The 18,745-nt window shown below is 41.9% G+C and overlaps 1 protein-coding gene across 1 annotated transcript; it reads left to right on the top strand.

Annotated features, from left to right (window-relative positions):
* The first annotated feature begins 1,069 nt into the window (after window positions 1–1,069).
* VKORC1L1 (vitamin K epoxide reductase complex subunit 1 like 1) lies at window positions 1,070–17,138 on the top strand. The gene is made up of 3 exons (XM_080629746.1): window positions 1,070–1,357; window positions 12,855–12,964; window positions 13,647–17,138. Exons 1-3 carry the CDS (start codon window positions 1,164–1,166, stop codon window positions 13,871–13,873), a joined length of 531 nt encoding a protein of 176 aa, XP_080485872.1. The 5' UTR covers window positions 1,070–1,163; the 3' UTR covers window positions 13,874–17,138.
* Window positions 17,139–18,745: the final 1,607 nt, after the last annotated feature.

Genomic DNA, 18,745 nt, shown 5'->3' with positions numbered 1-18,745 from the left:
ACAATGCATGCAGGGATGGCGTGACGGGCAGTGTGAATGCTGCCATTGTCTTTCCTCCTCCTGCCTTCCTCGGGAAAAGGAGCAGAGCTTTGGTCTGAACTTGATCTGGGATCTGCTGATGCCCAGCAATACAATGGAAACAGGGAAGGGATGGAGAGCAAGGAGCCACCCCAAAGTAAAACCATAACATTGGTGATGGGGGGTTAGAGCAAGCAAAGATCCGTTATTTGCATCCACTTTTGTGTTGGCAGACCAGAAACACTCACTGGTTCTTAAACTACAGCCAGACGGGTCTTGATGCTAATGCTGATAGAAAGGTATAAAGGAAAGAAGATCCAGCCTAATTGCTGTTGGTTGCATCCATCTAATTCCAAGCAGCACTATTGGCTCATGGATCATATGGCTATATTTAGAGTTGGGATACCTGGGTAATCCTAGGTCTGTGAAACAGATGATGAAATCTATTTGCTCAACGATGGAGCATATTCTTCCAAAGATGAGGCTTGGGAGGATCCATTGGCATCTGCTCCAGAGCCAGGCAGAGCACGAGGCCGTGGTGTGTGCTGAGAAAACCAAACTTCATGTGCTTTGGGTCTTTCTTGCCCAAATTCCATGTCCCAGGAAGTGTCCTGGTAAACTCTGGGACCATAACAGGCCCTCAGCAAGGTCCCTCTGCACCGGGGGCACCAAGTGGGGATTGTCTGTCTGCAGGCTGTGGGGTTTGACTTATTCTCTCTAGAGTCATGGCCAAACCCTGTGGCTCAGACACCGACCCCGCCTTGGTTAGAGCGAATGGCACATCAGCCGCTCAGCCGTGCGAGGGTTCCACTGCCCGGAACAGCCCAGACATAAGAAAAAGGGTGGAAAACCTCATTTTCCTGCTGAAATGAGACGGGGGGGGGGGGGGCGGGCCGCCGTGGCGCCCTGCAGTTCTGCCTGACGGCCGCCAGGCGACGCCACACCCGCCCGCCGCGCCACACTCCCCTCTCCACCGCCCCCGGGCCTGACGTGACGTCGTCGCGAAGCGCCACGTCCGGCGCGGTCGAGTGGGGCGGGGTGAGAGGGGCGCGCCCGCCCAGCTGAGCCAATCGGGTTCGTGCGCGCGTGCGCGGCTGGCCGTTGCCGGTTGCGCGTCGCGGGCTGAGGCGGAGGGAGGGAGTAAGATGGCGACGCCCGTCCTGCTGCGAGTGTCGGTGCCGCGCTGGGAGCGGTTAGCCCGCTCCGCGGTGTGCGCGGCCGGCATCCTGCTCTCCCTCTACGCCTGCCACCTGGAGCGGGAGAAGGGCCACGACATCCACTACCAGGCCCTGTGCGACTTCAGCGAGCGGGTCCGCTGCTCCGCCGCCATCACCTCCAGGTGAGGCGGGGATGGGACGCGTCGCCGCCTCAGGCTGCCGTGCGGGGAAGGGGCTGGGAGCGGCGGGGCTGGGCCCCGGAGCGCTGCCTCCGGTACTTTGCGGGCTAAGGTGGGGGGTGCTGGGAGGCCGGATCAGCTCTGTGAGGGGGGCTCGAGCGGGCGGCAGGAGCCGGCATCCATCACTGGAAGCGCTTCCTTGGGGCATTAAGGGGGGCGAGCGGCTGGGCCTGTGCTGGGGAGTGCAGAGCGGGTAGGCCGAGGTGGAGGGGGTCGGAGCTCCGGGTTCAGGCAGCCCCTTCGCTGGAGGGCTGGTGTGGGAACGGCGTTTTGTCAGGATCACCGCGGGCCGGAGGGTGAGGCACCCGCAATTTGCGTGTTGTAATCACCGGTAATTAGCTGGAGCGACAGGCGGTTTAGTGGTGAATGTGTTTCAGTGAAATGCTGCAGGTGTGACTGGTGGTTAAGGCCAACATAAACATGTACGATTGTAGATGGTTGGGTTTGTGTTGCTTTAATTGAAGTATCTGAATTGGGTTTTCATGAGGATGTCACCTGGCAGCACAGAAGATTGTCTTTGTGGTACGGAGGAGTGTTAATTGAAGAGACATTTGTAGAGCTGCAAAAGGCCAGTCCAAGCCCTGTTTTATTTTACAGGCTTCCTGTCAATAATTACTTTAGCACTTGCTTTTTAAAGGCCAGTGGCTCTTATTTCTATTAAGAGAGTCAATGCATAAGTTCTAATATGCTGGTGGTTTGGCCTGTTGTCAAGTCACTAGTTGAATGAATAGCAATAATGAAAAGACTTAACCTGCTGTATAGTTACAAGTGCTACCAGGATGAACGTGGTACAGGAAATACTTTCAGGTGCAATTTGGCCAAGAAACTCTCCTAAAAGCATATTCTCAAGTATTTCAACTAAAGAAGTAAGATGAGTTGTTCAGCAACATCGGAGCTGCTCTGTGCAAATGTGTGTCTGCGTGTATATGTGTGTGTATATATATACATATAGGCATATAAAGACATACACAAAGGCATCTACAAGTAAGGAGCTGGGGAGGGGAGGGGTTTGGTTCTTCAGCAAATGCTTCATTTTTTAGTTAGAATTTAGTTATCATGTTTAATGCTTTCAGCTGAATGAGTGCTTGAGATACTTCCCCCTTGTGTAATACTTCTGCCTTGAGATACTTCCCCCCCCTCAGTGTAACCTGCATCAAATCTTTCACTGCTTTTATAGAGGTACTTGCTGTATCATCATAACAAGGCAGCGAGGGAGGACCTGCCCCTTGTCTGTCAAGGTGGAGGCCAGCTAAATTGTTTAGGCAAAACATACAGGGAACTCTTATTCTTAAAACCATTTCTGTGGTGGCAGAAGTGGGATTGTGTTACGCTACAAAGAGATGTGTGTGTCTGGATGCCTGAAAGGAGGCTCTTGTGATTGAACAGGGGCCTTAACTCTGCTTTTCTGTCTGCCATCTGGTAATCGTTAGTTTGTGAAGGTGCTTCTTCATGTCTCTATTTGAGAAGTGTCCTGAAATGAGACATTTCAATCTAAACAGGAAGAAGACTTCAGTTAGCTTGCTAGATAACTTGTTAAAGTTGAGCATAGATTACTGAGATTAAACCACATGAGTACCATCAGTAATCTGTAAATGAGTAAATTTTACCATAGCTATCATGGTAAAAAGAGAATAACAGGGATTTAAGCACCTAAGTAGCCTCTATAAGTTTCCTGTTCTTGTGTAGAGTTGTTTCTTCATTAGCTTTATATTGTTATTGTAATGCTACTATTGAGATAGGGAATTTGAAGTAACAGTTTTAATGGATGTTTACTAAATGCTTTGAAGAAGTAAAACAATTCCAATTATATCTTTAGATTTTTAATTATGGAATGCTGCTTGGTAATCACAGTGTTCATTAGTAACACTGCAGCTGAAATGTTGAGTATGCCATGGTAAGACCTGTAAAAACCTTACTGTAGGAATTCTATATAATCATATGAACAGTTGGGGGTAAAATCAGCTAAAACCTCACTAGCAGTTGCTAGGAGAATCGTGCTGAAAGACTGAAGTATTGCAGCTCATGATAACTAGAGCAAGTGGGAAAAGGACTGTGTGGAAAAGGAACGTGCAAGTTCTGTTCAATCAGACCTTATTTGGAGAAGAAGAACGTGCTTTCAATGCTGTACAGCACAGGCAGAAGAAGGTTATTGCTGTAAAAGTAAGTCAGGGGGGGCAAGCTACGGAACTTTGAAGTAAGAATAACACTGAACGAAATGAATCTTATTTTCCATGTTGCCACAGCTCCCCATCCATCAGTCATTCTGTCTCCAACAGAGTATTCCTGGTTACCATGTCACCAGAGTTTCTCTGAAACTTGATTACTGAAAGGAACTTTTAACTGCAGTGTAGATTTCACCAGGATAGTAGAGTTGCAAATACTGTCGTCCAGCATTTTCACATGTAATGCAGATTTAACTTTCATCTGTTTCTTTTCTCATTAAAATATAACACTGGCAGTCAGAAATCGGTTGGTTTTTGATTGGCAAGGTTAACTACAGAGTTAAATGGGTGACAAACTTGTACTTTGTGGCTTTTACCAGGCTTCTAGAGCATTCATCTGGTTGTGTGACTTTTTAAGCTAGATTTGGTGATGGAACTTGTAATATAACAGTCTTCACATTTTGAGTGTTGACTCCAACAGTGGAACTTTGAAAAGCACCTCATGGTGTTGGATCTAATTTTAACTGTATAGAATAATTAGAATAAATCGGTGTACTCCTGCCTGAGCTGAGTTACTTTGGAACCAAATTCTGGCCTTTAGGGAGGGCTTTTTTTTTTTTCCCCACTAATAAACTGTTAACATTTCGAAGTCTTGCTTTTAAGCCAAATCTGGTATTGGCACAACAACAAGAACAGAAATGTTGTAAAGATTACCAGCATGCAAAGGGAGGAGCATAGAAAAATCTTGTAGGAGAGTCTGACTCATCCAGAAGATTGTGTTGGAGAGATACCTCCCTAGTATTCCTTATTCAAAATACTCATGGTCAGCATATTTCAAGCTGTTATCATGGAGAAAGTTCATGAAATAGTTTAAAACCAGCTAAGGACTGTATATAAGGGAAGGTGTGAGGGAAACACCTAATACCTTCATTTGACAGTTTTGTAGATGTTTTAAGTGAATTGCTGTCTCATAATTGAGAATGATGAAGTGGCAAGAATAGCTTTATTTGTAATGAAACTGGCTAACAGCAGTTCATGATAAATACCTTTGGTCTTGTTGTTACAATAGTTTCACAGAGGGAATTAAGCTAATAGACAAGTTTCAAGTAATATGGATAGTGGTATGGCTTTAAAGAAAACATGACATTGAAGTAGTAACAGACCCAGAGCTAGGGAGACTTTTAGGCCTTCCACTATGTTTCTGCTTTCTGTCTTGATTAATTTCAGGTTCCTGCAAAGCAGTTTAGTGGATGGCTCTGTTTGAAGCAAGTTTTGTAGCCTGGTATGTGTTCATGCTGTAACAACTTCAATACAGAGGAAGACAGATGTCATGAATGAGCAAAGGGCACATGCCACTATATCTTCGGCAATATTGGCAGCTGTGTAAGGGAAGAGGTTTGGAAATGGTTAGTATTGATCTAGGTTAGCATCTTTAGCTGACTTACTGAAGAAGTTCTACAGTATATTAAGGTTCTGTGTTCACCTGGATATAATGTGGCAGATGATGTGTTTTAGGGGTTCCTTCTTCTGAACTTTATGCTAATGTGCAGAGTCTTAGATTGTCATTGTGCATTTGAGCCACTCTGAAATGCCTATTCTGAAAGTCTGATACGCATGTCTGCATTATGTCTTCCAGTGGGTGCACCAAAATAATCATCTGGTGCTTCTTGAAAATGTGTAACATTTTGCATGCATTGTGGACTGATCTGTGCAGACGTGCAGTTGTTCTCCTGGATTTGCCATGCATAGCCTGTGTCGACTGTATATTATTGTATTGTTCTGCTCACCTTCATCAATCACTTCAAGCGGTGAGTTTAGACTTTAGTGTAAATGTTATATTTGAACTGCTTGCCTTTGCAACACAGTACTGTGGTGCTATGTTGTGTGAGTAGAATTACACTGGTGTAGAGATCACTTCTCTGCAGAGTGGATATGGAATATATGATGTTTATATCCCCTTCAATTCTGTTGTGGGGCAGTTCCTATAAACTTTGTCTTGTAAAGCTTGCTTGATTCCAGGTTATGAACAGTAGATAGCAGTTATCTTTCATATTAATAGTAAGTTCCTGATGTCCCAGCATGTTTTTTATTGCTGTACCTGCAAGCCAGCATTCAGATTTATTTGAGGTTGACAGCTACAATTGTTAGTGACTGATATAAGGTGAGAAAGGGTAAAAGAAGCTTTATGCAAGAAGTGGGAAAAGCATGTGTAGTCCGTTTTTGTGAACCAGTGTGCACAAATGAGACCTATGTGCTTTTTAAACTTCCCTGGTTTTGCAAGTCTCTGCTCTTTTTTAGTCAGCAATGTCTTTAACCTGAGCCAGATTGTTTTTGTTGGGCATCTTCCATTCTGTATAGGAAAAGGTAGGAGTTTGATTAAACTGCTGAAGGGCAGCATGTGGAGCAGCTGGTGTTACATTCAACAGGAATCATATTTGTGGTTCTTATGCTACTGAAATAGTTTACATGAAAATGTTGCCTCCTGAGACTCAGATATAATCTATCCTGTCATATAAAATTGATGGTTGTTCATTTCTGAGGATTACAATTGTTAGAGAGCAGCTGTAATGATGCTGCTTCAGTTATTCTGTAGCAAGGATTCATTGGTTGTGCTGTCTGAGGGAAGGTTTGAAGATCTCTAGCTTGTAGCTTGGGCAGAGGGAAATCAGTGTAGGCAGAATCCATCTAGTATGTCAGGCCTTTGTTTCAGCAGCATTTGGAATGCTGCAGGTTCAGGGTGATGGTGAACATAGCTGTAGGTACAAGAGTATGATACAAGTTTTACAGCTAAGGATGGTGAGCCAAATAGCGCAAACAACTTGAGGCTAAGGTAGGTTGTGTTATTCTGCTTTTTTAGCCTGGTTTCTAGAGGAGATTTTGCCTTTGTGCTGTACTAATAATTTATTGTGTATTTTTTAATCTTTTAATGGCAAAACTTAAAGTAGGTGTTGAAAAGATGTGCAGATGTGGCACTTAATGATGTGGTTTAGTGGTGGACTTGGCAATGCTGGGCTAACGGTTGCACTCAATCATAAAGGTCTTCTTCCAACCTAAATGATTCTGTGTTTCTCAGTTACTAAAGTTTTATAGAAACAGATTCCATGCTAAAGGGGCAGGGGGAGAGACTCAAAGTAGTAACTTCGGAGGGAAAAACCCTGCCATGTGAACTAAGGCTGCCTGTCCCATTTGGTCTGCCAGCCAGGCAGGCAGCACTTGTGCAAGCAGGACTTGGACAGAACTGGTAGCTGATGGACTTGATTGTGGAAGATGTGAGCTGGGAGGGATCCAGAGGTTATTCCGTGTGCTGGGGGGAGGAAGGCGTTTCAGGAACACTTACAGAAAACCAGTTTCATTGGCTCTAAAGGAGGCTGTTCCCAAAGCAGCAGAAGCTGATAGTTCAAGTGAGTTTTGCCTTATCTTTTTAACAGAAAATTGGTAACTTAACACTTCAGGCTGCTGTAATGCATAGTGGCTGAGGTCCATGTTTTATATAATACAGCAGTACCCTCACATCTTTCCAGCCTTACAGTGTATACATGAACATGTATATTTTGGCTTTTCATAAATACATCATTTCCAGCTTGACTGGAATTTGCAGTAGGGCTGAGAATTATTTTGCCTGTTGCAAAGTAAATTTAACAAAGCGCCTATAGTTCAAATTCAGGCTTCATTTATGATAGCTTAATAGATGAGATTGTGTAGAACAATGCTGTTGGCTTGTAGCCTGAATAACCAGTGTTTCTATGAAAACTGCTATAAAATAATTAACCACTTTCTGCTTGAGACTTGCTGATCTAGACACTGAGAGGTTTTTGGACTGTTTCTGAGGTAGAGCTGGAGGAGATACAGAACAAAATCCTATTTGGTTATGCTAATCCTGCTCATAGATTAAAACATGAAAAGTATCACAACTTTTCAGTGCTCTTGGCAAGTTCACAATTGGGAGTTTTTAATCTCATTTCTTTCTTACGGCTTTAATCGAAGGCTTTTACTTAATTTATTAAAACTCTTAGAATGGCCTAAGCAACCTCGTAACCATGGTCTAAGTTTAAGCCACAATCCTCTAATGAAGTTGTCAAGAAGCTGCAACCAAAGTTTCTTAACATTGCTCCACCTCCTTTGACCTTTATATGAGCTTTTCACTGAGTGTGATGATGTGTGAGCATAGGCCAACTCTACTTCCCTCCTGAGAAATTCCATTCTGTACTGTAACCTCAGAAGTCAAATGACACTTCAGGAAATGGGCACATCACTTACCAGATGTAGGCTTATTTTAGGAAATGATATTTATTGTTTCCTCAGGGTTACAAAGTGGTAAATGGTGCTTGCTGTCGGTAAAATAATGCTTATGGGATGAAAAACAATCCTGAAATGAGGGGCTTTAAGTAATCTGCTATTACTTGGAAAACAAAACTTGAGTTCTTTACTTGCAGTTCTTTTGAATCATCCACTCCATTTAATAACCTGGTCTGAAGGATTTGAGAGGATTTTCAACTAAATGTTCAGGAGACTAGAATGTGAACTGGGAAGTGCATGTGCTTTGTTCAAGGCATTTGCTACTGGCTGGTGTCAGGGACGTGGTTCTGAAGCTAGCTGGCCTCGACCTGATCTAGTATGATTATTTTCATGTTAAAATGAATATACAGTGGTTAGTTCTCTTCTTGACATGAGAGCTATGGGCTGCCAAGTGAAATTGAAGTGATGTGATCCTGGCATCACTGGAGGATGCTGTGGAGGTCAAGTGTGTGTTCAGAAAGCATCGAGGTGCATTCAGGAATGCTTCAGGGTAGGCAAGACAAAAAGTCACTGTAATATTTGATTTTGGGTGTTAGGAAACTACATGAACAGTTCTAAACACTTTGTCTTGGGTTTCTTAAATCACAATTCTGAAAATGTTTGTAAAGACCATTCAAAGTTGTACCTGCAGATGAGGATGGAATGAACATGTTAGTGCAGGGGAAACCCCAGTTCAGAAGTTTCTTAAGCTGATTCTTGATGATGACTGAGGTTAAGAAGAGCATCTTGGGGAATGATCTCTTTGTAAAAGTCCTTAAAAACATCTCCTGCAGGTAACTGTAAGCACTGAAGTGGTTGGCTAGAGCAAACAGTATAGTATTTCTTACAGAGAGAGGATAAGACAATAATCTGACTCATAGCTACATATATACTTTGTTTGACTTGCTGTGTTTGGCAGGCTTGAAATTCTGTTGCTTTTTGAGCTAAGACTGATAACTTACAACTTTTAACTTAAAGATGGAGCTTGTTTACTTGTTCTTTAAAATGACTGAGAGACTTGTACTTCATGTGGTTCTCTTGGTTGCCTTTCTGCCAATGGTATTGTCTCTGCTAAATGACAGTAACATGTATAGAGTTTAAGTGTACTCCCACAATCCGTTGTTCTGGAACATGGAGGATGTTTATAATTGTGCAGAAGAGGTAATGATTTAACAGAGTATGATTTTATTTGAGAGATGTCACTTGTGGATCAAAATGACCTCAGTTCTTCCTGTTAACAAGTGTCAAGTGCATGCAAATGCAGCTTGAAACTTCGAGAATGCGATACTTCTGATTTTGGTTAAATAGCACAACCCAAAAGGGACACTGTTTAGAGGCTGACTAATCATTTTCAGTGTGTTTCCTCCTCTTGATAGAGTGAGATGCACACTGGACTAGAAGTCACTGACTACAGTACAGTGAATAGTATTCAATTTTAAGCATTGGCAAACTACATGAACACTTTGCCTTGGATTTCTTGAAGCATTTGTAGAGCCCATTCAAAGCTGTACCTGCACATGGGGAGTGTCATCTTGAACAGATGGGAATGGAGTTACTTCAGACATGCAGGAAGATGGCTAAAAGGTTTACTTTAAAACTTCCTTGTTAGTTTGCTTTTTTCTTACTAGGAGCGAAACTGGGGTGTGGCAGAATTAGTCTTGCCACTTGTGTTGTCATAGTGCTCTGAATCACACAGGCTTCAGCAAGAGTTTCACAACAGCACTTGAAAGGGACAGGGAGCCAAAGTCAGTCCCAGGAAAAAGCGGTGTTGGACTAAGCTTTCATCTTGCTGTGGAAACAGCTCTTGAATTGGTGCAGTTTGTTTTACTTAGCGTTCTGTAGCCAACAAACTGATCTCAATTAACAATAGGTCTTGTAAATCATATTCCTTGTGAGACACACAAGTTCTGTGAGGAACTTCTGAGCTCTTTCTAGTCCTTTTTACTGATCTTTTACTTGGAATTTGTGGTTAGGACTGCAATCTTCTTGCTATTTCTTTGCCATGTTTTTAGACTTTCAAAGATACAACTCAGGTGTGATTTGCATGATTTAGGTGTGAGAAGGAAGATTCCTGTACTCAGTGTTCTACCTTCCTCCAATTGCTTGCAAAGTACTTGGCTTGTTGTGCCAAGTGGGTTTTGGGACCTCCTTGACAGAATTAGGAGATGATTTCACCTCTTCAGGAAAGAAATTAGATGGAAATGGAAATACACAAAGTCAAAATATTTTGCTTTTCAGATTGATGCAGAAAACTTCCTCCCACTTCAAAGCTTGTGAGGTTGGAAAAAGTGCTTCGTGTTAAACCACAGGCTTCTTGACTGTCTTCAAGTGTGTGGAATAAGATGTGGGATCAGAGCTGTTGTACTCCATGGACTGAAATTTAATACTCTGTGTTCTTAACACTGCTGCAAAGCCAATGAGATACTTAATGAGCTATTGCATGTGGAGAAAGCTTTCACCATGCTCTGACCTTCTTGCAGCTGTGAGCAGTTCACTTGGGGACCCTGACCATCAGGAAGGGCTCAGAACTCATTATCTTTCCATTAGCCCCATTTTATTCACTTGTAGAATAACTGAAGGGTCAGATTCTGCAGTCTGAAGTTTCTGATGTTTTAAGCTTGAGTTTGCTCTCGAACATGACAGGATCTCAAGAGCACACAGAAGAGGTGAGCACACAGCTAGAGCAGGGAGAGGGTAGGAATTCAGCATCCTGCAATTACTTTGAGCTTGGCTAATGTGGAACCGCAGACTTAGGCACACTTTGTGTTCTACTGTTTAGTCTCTCAATAAGGAAAGCCTGCGTGTGTTCAAATAAAGTTTAAAGTCACCCTGCAGAGAATTCTCACTTGAAGACTACAACAAGAAAATGCACCTGTGGATAGTAACTTGAAGCACCTATAAATGTGGTAATAGAGAACAGTAAAAACAGGCCATTCACTGCACAATGATGATGCCTTTAATGTATTTGGCTCCTTAATACTGCATTTGGTAGCTGAACACAAGACAGTTGTCATGTGCTGTGACCATCTTGTCGAAGTTCTCACTGGAGATCCAGATAACCTTCAGTGTGTGGGAGGAAAGTCTTGTCATAGCGAAGATTCTTTGGAACTTGCATATTTCTTTATGATGTTTGCTTATCTGTTGTTGCACAGTGTTTGGTCTGCTTTGAAATCCCTCCCTCTTGGAAGCATGGCTCCCTTAGCTGTCAAGTGCTGCACTCGCATCTCTACAGCTGCTTTCCCAGATCTTTGGTATCCATCCTTGATGCTGCTTCACCCACAAACTACACTAGATGCTAAGCGGGACTGTTTGCCGCCATGTACTGGAGGGAGGATGTGCACTCAGCCTTGTGTAGCCTCAGGCTTCCACTGGGATGACTGCAGGGAGCGAGGCCACACAACACTGCTCACCCCAGACTTGATGTCTTTCTGAGCCTTTGATGCTCTAGGATACAAGACATTGTCCTGTGGTAAAGCAGTGTCAGTCTTCTCTGTGCTGGCTTAAAGCTTTATATTTGGACAGAGGTTTCACTTCAGTCATTTATGAGATTTGAGACCAAACTGGTTGAAAGTAGGTTTGTTTTTTTACTGTTTATGCTATGCAGTAAGCGTGCTTTCTAGGGGAGAAGTTTCTGCTCAGTTTCTTGGTGAGAAGAGCACAAGACTTGGGTGTAATAGTTAATTCCAGACAATTACTAAGGTTGAACTAAAATGATCAATTTGAATACATTTTGAAAATACTCCACAGATGGTTGTGAGATCATGAAGTGTTTTGGAGACTATCTTAAAGGTACCTGTGATACCTTTCTCATGTGAGGAAACTGCTCGTAATGTGGTGGTAGCCTTTCACTGGTCTCAGATGTATGGCAAAGTATATCAGCAACATTCCTGTAGCATGCAGAGGGCAAGCCTGTGCTGTGTCTTGGTTTAGAGCTGTTGCCTCTAACTAGTACAAGAAGCTATTTGGAAATGGCACTTGTGTGAGCATACATGTAGCACGCTGGTGTTTGCTGCTGCAACAGCAGGGAGGGATTGTGCTGTTATTTACATAGATATGTGACAGTTCACCTGATAAGTACTGCATAAAAGGCTAGGTTCACATTAAGTTGGTGCTCCAGAGATGTGCTGGCAAATATCCTAACATTCTCTTGTAAATGAGTTCAGTTGCGTGTTGAAGCACTAATAAATATGTTCCTCTTTGCTTTTAACAAATAATGGCATGATCTGCCTTAGGGCATTGAATTAATGGTTTGTTGCACATTTGCTCATTTAATCTCTTATCCCCTTCCTGCTGCAGCAGTTTCATAGGGCTTGTGTTGCTTTCTGTCTTACCACTAAAAAGTTGAAAGTCACTTTGTGGTTAAGGTACAAGTTCAAGATGTCACACTGTGCAAGGGCTCTGACACATGAGGTCTGTGAATCCTATATGGTACCATCTCCAGCGTGTTTGCTTGACAGATTTGGGTTCCTCCTAAGGTGTTAGACTGATTAGGAACAGCTGAATGCAAACACATGCTCTGCTTTACTTGTTCTGAGGCCAGTTAGGGAAGTGCTGGTAGAGTGGTAACAACTAGTTACCAAGTTGTACTATTTTCCCTCAGCTGTATAGTGAGTGGTGTCCAACTTACTGTGCTGGAAAGTACTGCTAAAGCTGTCGTTGAAGGAAGGAAGTGTTTATTTGATGAAAGAGCTTTAAACTCCAACCCTAGGAAGCAGACATGGCATTTGGTGAAGTTGCAACTGTGTGATTTTGGTAGTTTCTGGTGTGTCAAATAATGTTTGCCTGCAATGTGCGGGATAAAGTTCTATGTAGTGCACCCCGTGTTGCAAGCTGCTTGGTTTTCCAGGATAACTCTGAACTTTATATAGGACTGTGGTTGTCATGTCAGAATATATGGTGTGGGGGTTTGGGTTTTCTTGATTCCTCAACAGTGATGAACTGAAAATACTGATGTAAAACAACAGGTACCCGCATACGAGTTAATTAGTTTCATTGTTTTACAGATGGGGTCGAGGATTCGGTCTGTTGGGTTCCGTCTTTGGAAAGGACAGTGCAGTAAATCAGTCAAACAGTGTTTTTGGACTCGTGTTTTATATACTACAAATGCTACTTGGTAAGTATTAATTCAGTTTTGAGGCTAAAGTAAAGCTCTGTGGTGGTGAGTGTATTACACATTGTGTAATCTGCAGGAGACCAGACAAATGCATGTGACTTTTATCTTTTTTAGCACCAGTCTAATGACACATCTGTCCAAAGGGCTTAAAACCCCAACTGATAACCAAAGCAATTGCATTTTTCTCCTGTTATACTATTAATATAAGCATCAAGACAGTTGCTGCACTGGTATTCCCACTTCAGTGTATTCAGCGTTGTCTTGCATGACAGAAGAGAGAGGAAATAAAAATGGAATTCACAAGTTTTGCAGGACTAGTAGAGATAGCAGGCAAACAAGTGCATGAAGTGTAATATTTACATATTTCTTTGTAACTATATGGTCTGCTATAAAGCTATTGATAGACATAACTTGTCCAACCTGTAACTTTCCCATAACTCAGGAATACAGAAGATGGTTAATACACATACTTCTTATCAAAGGACTGTCATACAGAACCTAGAAGCTCCCCTTCAAATAGTGATTTGGGAGCCACCTTGAACTCATGGTATTTTAAACAAACTTCTATGTAATACCAACTTGCTGAGTAGCCTTCAGTTTAAATTAGAGTGCCTAGTCTTTTTGCTCTGTGTGGAAGGGGGGAATGAGAGCAACAGTAGTAACTTTCTCTTTCTTGTTGCAGGTATGACAGCAAGTGCAGTAGCAGCTCTAATCCTCATGACATCCTCCATAGTGTCTGTAGTAGGGTCATTGTACTTGGCATACATTCTGTACTTCGTGCTGAAGGAATTTTGCATTGTCTGCATCATCACATATTTGCTGAACTTCATTCTCTTTATCATCAACTACAAACGACTAGTTTATTTGAATGAGGCCTGGAAACGGCAACTCCAACCCAAACAGGACTAAGGCCTGTTTGAACTCTTGACTGACAGTCTGTGTTTTTCTTCAGACAGTCTGTGCTAATCTTCAATGTGGTTATGAAATAAAGCTCTAATACAATCCAAGACAAGCTTTAACTTTACTTTGAAGGAGTTTTAGCCACAGCAAAACCTAGACTCTCGTCCCCCCTCCACTTGTGAAGTGGGTAACACTTGCTATAAAATATCCTGTATATAAATTCAGGTATAACAAGATGTGATCATGACATTAAATATTCTAGACTAGGATTTACCATATTTAATGTTGCCATGTTTACAGTATGCATATTACTTTTCTTTTTTTTAGCTGATGGACTTAGATTTGACTAGGATTTATACTGTAAATAAAACTAGAGATACTGGTTTCATCCCTGGAGAACTCACTGTACAATCAGTTTTGCTAGCCTAGGAGCTGTCAGAGTGTTCAGCTAATACTCGACTGACGTGATGGAAGAAGTGACCTCTGTAGAACACTGAGTTGCTGCACTCGCTGCTAGTGCTGTCGTGAGAATGATGGTTGGGTTTTGTTCCATTCTCTTTTGTCTTTGTCTTCAGTAACAAGAAATGGAATTAAAGCTGAAACCTGAAGTACGTTTGTTAAACCACACAATGTCATTAATTTCTGTATAGAATGAAATAGCTTAATGTGGTCAATAGAAAGCTGCCACCGGGATATTACATGCAGATTGGGGGTTGGTGTACAACATTCTTTGGAAGGACTTAATTTCCATGCAAAGCTGTTTCATTTTTAACCTGTGGTCAGCCAGCTGGTGTTACTAACGTTTGATGTTATATGAATGCTGCAGTTTAGAATTGCAATTTGCAGTGGAAAGCACTGACTGAATAGTTTAACCAAGAAGCAGTTCCTTAATTGATCTTCGTCAGGATCTTTGGTTTGTGCTATATTGGGAAATGAACTTTAGGCCTGACATACATAAGATCCCTTGGAAGGGCACACTGTTTAGTGAGATAAGTAAGTAAATGTGTTCCTGAAAATGAACTGTGTTCCTGAAAATGAAATGTGATCTAGTGCTATCATTGCTCTTTCTAATAACTAACTGGGAATAAAACAAAATTAAACTGCAGATTTAAACAAAGGAACAAAATCATAAATGTTGTTTCTGCACTCAGTATGCTAAGGCTGAATGTTAAAAGTGCCTTCTGTCTTAAAATCCTAAACCAAATACTTTGTGTTGAACTTGGCAGGCAGAAGTGTCCTTGCTTTAAAAATGAACAAACAAACCAATTCCCAGGCAAACTTGCTGGGGATAGAAGAGTATTAAGAGATCTGTTTTAGTTTTTAGACTGAGAAGTGGTAGCAATATTGTTTCAGTTAGCTTAAATCAATGTGATTGAAGGTTGATGATGCAATTTGGGAAATTAAAGTACTTGTGTTTCAGACTCTGTGACACCAAAATGTATCGGTTCAGCTACTTTCTGTAGTTGGTGCTGTGCTGATTTTTGCCCTTGCCAGCTTCTAAATATGAAGAACTCCAACTGTGTACCCATTTATTTAAAGAATGAGCTTAACTAATTTCAGGGTATTTTTGCTTAAACATGAATGTCAGAGAGACACGTACGTTGTCTGGCTAGGTGGATTCTAAACACTAAGTTGTTGAGGATAAACTTGACTCTGAAACCTGCAGTGTTCCATAGAGAGAAAAGTAGACATTTTAGATTGAATTCACAAAATACTATTTAAATTACTAAAGTAATTTTCTGGTTTGTATCGAGGATGTAGGGGGAAACTGCTTTTTATGTATAGAGTTTTGTGGTATGAGTAACATCTGTTGCATGTAACACTAAACTACTTGTCCCTCTTGTCTAACAGTTTTAGACAACTCATTAAATGAGTTTTGTATTGACCAGAGTATAGTTAAAGCTTGTCTTGATGTTTAGTTCTGTCTCTCAAATGCCTTGAACTTTGATATGAGGGGAGTGAATGATGTTAAACTGGTCCTTCAAGGCTTTACTTTGTTCTCTTACAAGCCTTGAGGCTCTATCACTGTTTATTACATTGTACAGATTTATTTTGATGCATTCCTGTGATCTACTCTAAGGCATCTTTTTCATCAGAGGAAGAGGTGAACATGTGCTGCCTGCGGTGGTTAGTTGCAGCGCTGATCCCTCAGAACAAGCAGCAATGGAGACAAGTATCATCAGTGATTACTTGGTCCAATTTCTGGGTGTAGTGCACACCGAAAACAAAGGAGAAAAGCCCCATCAGCTGAAAGTATAGGTGTTGACTAACTTCACTGTGTCTTGTGCTTGTCTGTGTGGGCATAGTCTGTTAATTCAGTTTGCTTAGTAAACTTGTCTAGGGCCAGATTTTGCGCAGTCGTGTCTGCAGTCCTTGTGTGTGTGGCCATAGGGATCAAATAGAAACCGAGTTTGGTGTCTGGAAGAATTTGCAGCTACACTTTGTGCACAAACTTGCCAGTCTGATCCTTAATTGTGAACTCTTTTGTCTTGTGTGCTTTTCTTGTAGTTACTTTTTACTGGAAGTGATTTGCTAGAAATGGCCCTAACTCTTCTACTTCCTCCCTTGTACTTCAGAAATGCAGTTGGCCTGAATAAAGGGCAAAATAATGTTAGCAGTAGAAATCTGGACCTTTCTGCTTCCAGTTCTTTGACTCTTTCCTTGTTGCTTCCAATGATAGGACCAGCATATTTCTTCCAGTAAAGTGGCTCAGGTTATGATTAGTTAATGTGATGGAAATCAGAGGAGTGCTTCATGCAACTGCCCCCCTGCCTGCCCTCAGCCAAAACAAATGCTGTGGCAAATATTTAACATGTAGTTGACATTAATTTGACCCTTACAAATCTGAAGGCAAATTCTGAGGAATCTTGAGGATACTATGGGGAAAAGCCAGTAACTAATACCTGGTCTGGCAGGACAGGAGGGTGTTACACAGATTCTGGTTATGTTTCAACACTCAAAGAGAATGGGGGGGAGGGAAATCATAATATACAAACAGTGGTTCTGAATTTGGGCTTCTCCTCCCCCCCTCTTAGTTGGCTCTTAGAAATTCCATGGTGGGGTGGATTGGAAAGGCAAAAAACCTCATCCCCAAACCTGCTTAGGAATTAAACATTCCTGAAATCCTCTTACTGTAAGGTACTTGCTACTCTTAAGGCCAGCGAAGCATTCAAGTCTCGTTTTGGAAATGAATGTTCTTGGAAGTTTCTTACTGTCAAGTGTTTGCAACGCTAAGGCCAATGAAACATTCCCTACCACCTTCACTATCTAAAGTGATAATAAATCTCTTTCTTAGGTTTCTGCATACCATAGGATGCATTTGTCTCTGCTGTACAGATCTCTCAATGGTTCCAAAAGATTGGTGAGGTGCTTCGGGCAGCACTTGATGCTCCTAAATTTATGTGGGCTAAAGTTAAAGAGATCTAATAGCTTTGGTTCTGCCAACATCGTTTAAATGTGATCTAGACAAAACTGGTCCAGAAAAGATGTATTCTGTTACCATAAAACTGTATTAAGCATGGCCTAAATATTAGGTGTTTGTTCTGTACAGTATGTTCCATCGACTATTTATTACTAGTGCTTTAAACTCCAAATTAAACATCCCTTGAAATGGAGTCATTGGGCAGATGTTCCTTTTATCAGTATAGGTTGAGAGATTCTCTATTGGAGGTTTAGGATCCAATTTTGCTAACAGGTAAACCAGTGTAAATATGTACGAATTCTATTTGTTGCACATAACTTTTTTTGGTATAAAAAAGAATAAATGTAGAAATTACCTGTGGATGTCTTGCTGCAATCATGCTGCATTCATTCCAAACATAAGAGCTTGAATGAACCCAATTGGAGGCCTTTTTGGACTCAGTCTGAGCCTTAGAAACTGTTTTTTAAAGTCAGTACTGTAATTCTGTTTGTAGACATGCACTAAGCTGTGATTGTTTTCAGAGATACTGTCTGTTAGCAGCAGAACATTTAAAGCACTCGGGTGCCCAGCGATACCAGTTCAGAGCATTTCTGCAGCTTCATCGTGTCTTGCTGAATGTTGTGTGCACACGGGTGTGTAAAGGGTGAGCAGCATTGACTTGAGGCTTTAACTGTTTACAGTTCTTTAAGCAATGTGCAAAACCCCTTCCTGTTCAGTGTGTTATTGTTATCCCTTCCTGCTTTCCTTGGTTCTGTAGGTCTGCTTTACCTCTGCTCCGGCAAGATGACAAAGTATCTGGAAACTGCTGTGTGTTCTTCTGGACTTGGGGGGGGAGGAGCTGCTGGGAAGGGTTGGATAGGTGGCTTGGGGTTCTGATTGCACTGAGCTCTTGAGAACAAGCAGGAGCTAAGACTGAAATGTGTGCTTACTGTATGTGTGGGTATTAAACTTTGCATCTGTTGTGTTGGATTGAAAGTAACAGAGTTCCTTCCGCAACTGCAAGCCCTGTGTGTAACCACAGGGATCTGGGCCCAGTTTGTAATGAGTTAACAGTGTCAGACCTTTATCTGTGTTCTGATGTGGCAGCTGTTGGTGTGTCACGTCTGTTGAAATGGGGAAGAAAATGATTTAAAGGAAATTCTGTCTAGAGAGTGAGTAGTCAAATGACTTTCATTGTTGACTGAGGTATGGTATTTGCTGTTGTACCATGGTACGTTTGAGCAAGTTTCTTTACACTGTGGATGGACTTCTATATTCTGGAGTTTTAGTTATATAGAAAATGTGTAGACCTAACACAGTAGAGAGTGCTGATATTATGCTGCTGCTTTTCCCTTAAAAAGAAAATTGTTCTGAAGTCTGCAGTAAACATGTATGTCCTTATTCTGCATGTAGCAGTGTGGACAGTGGTGCTGGTTTCTAACGTCCTGCATCTAAAGGAAAGAGAATTCGGGAGAAGAGCC

The sequence above is a fragment of the Psittacula echo genome (genome assembly GCF_963264785.1).
Source record: "Psittacula echo genome assembly, chromosome: 15".
NCBI classification, from domain to species: domain Eukaryota; kingdom Metazoa; phylum Chordata; class Aves; order Psittaciformes; family Psittacidae; genus Psittacula; species Psittacula echo.
This window is presented reverse-complemented; position numbering and strand designations above follow the sequence as displayed.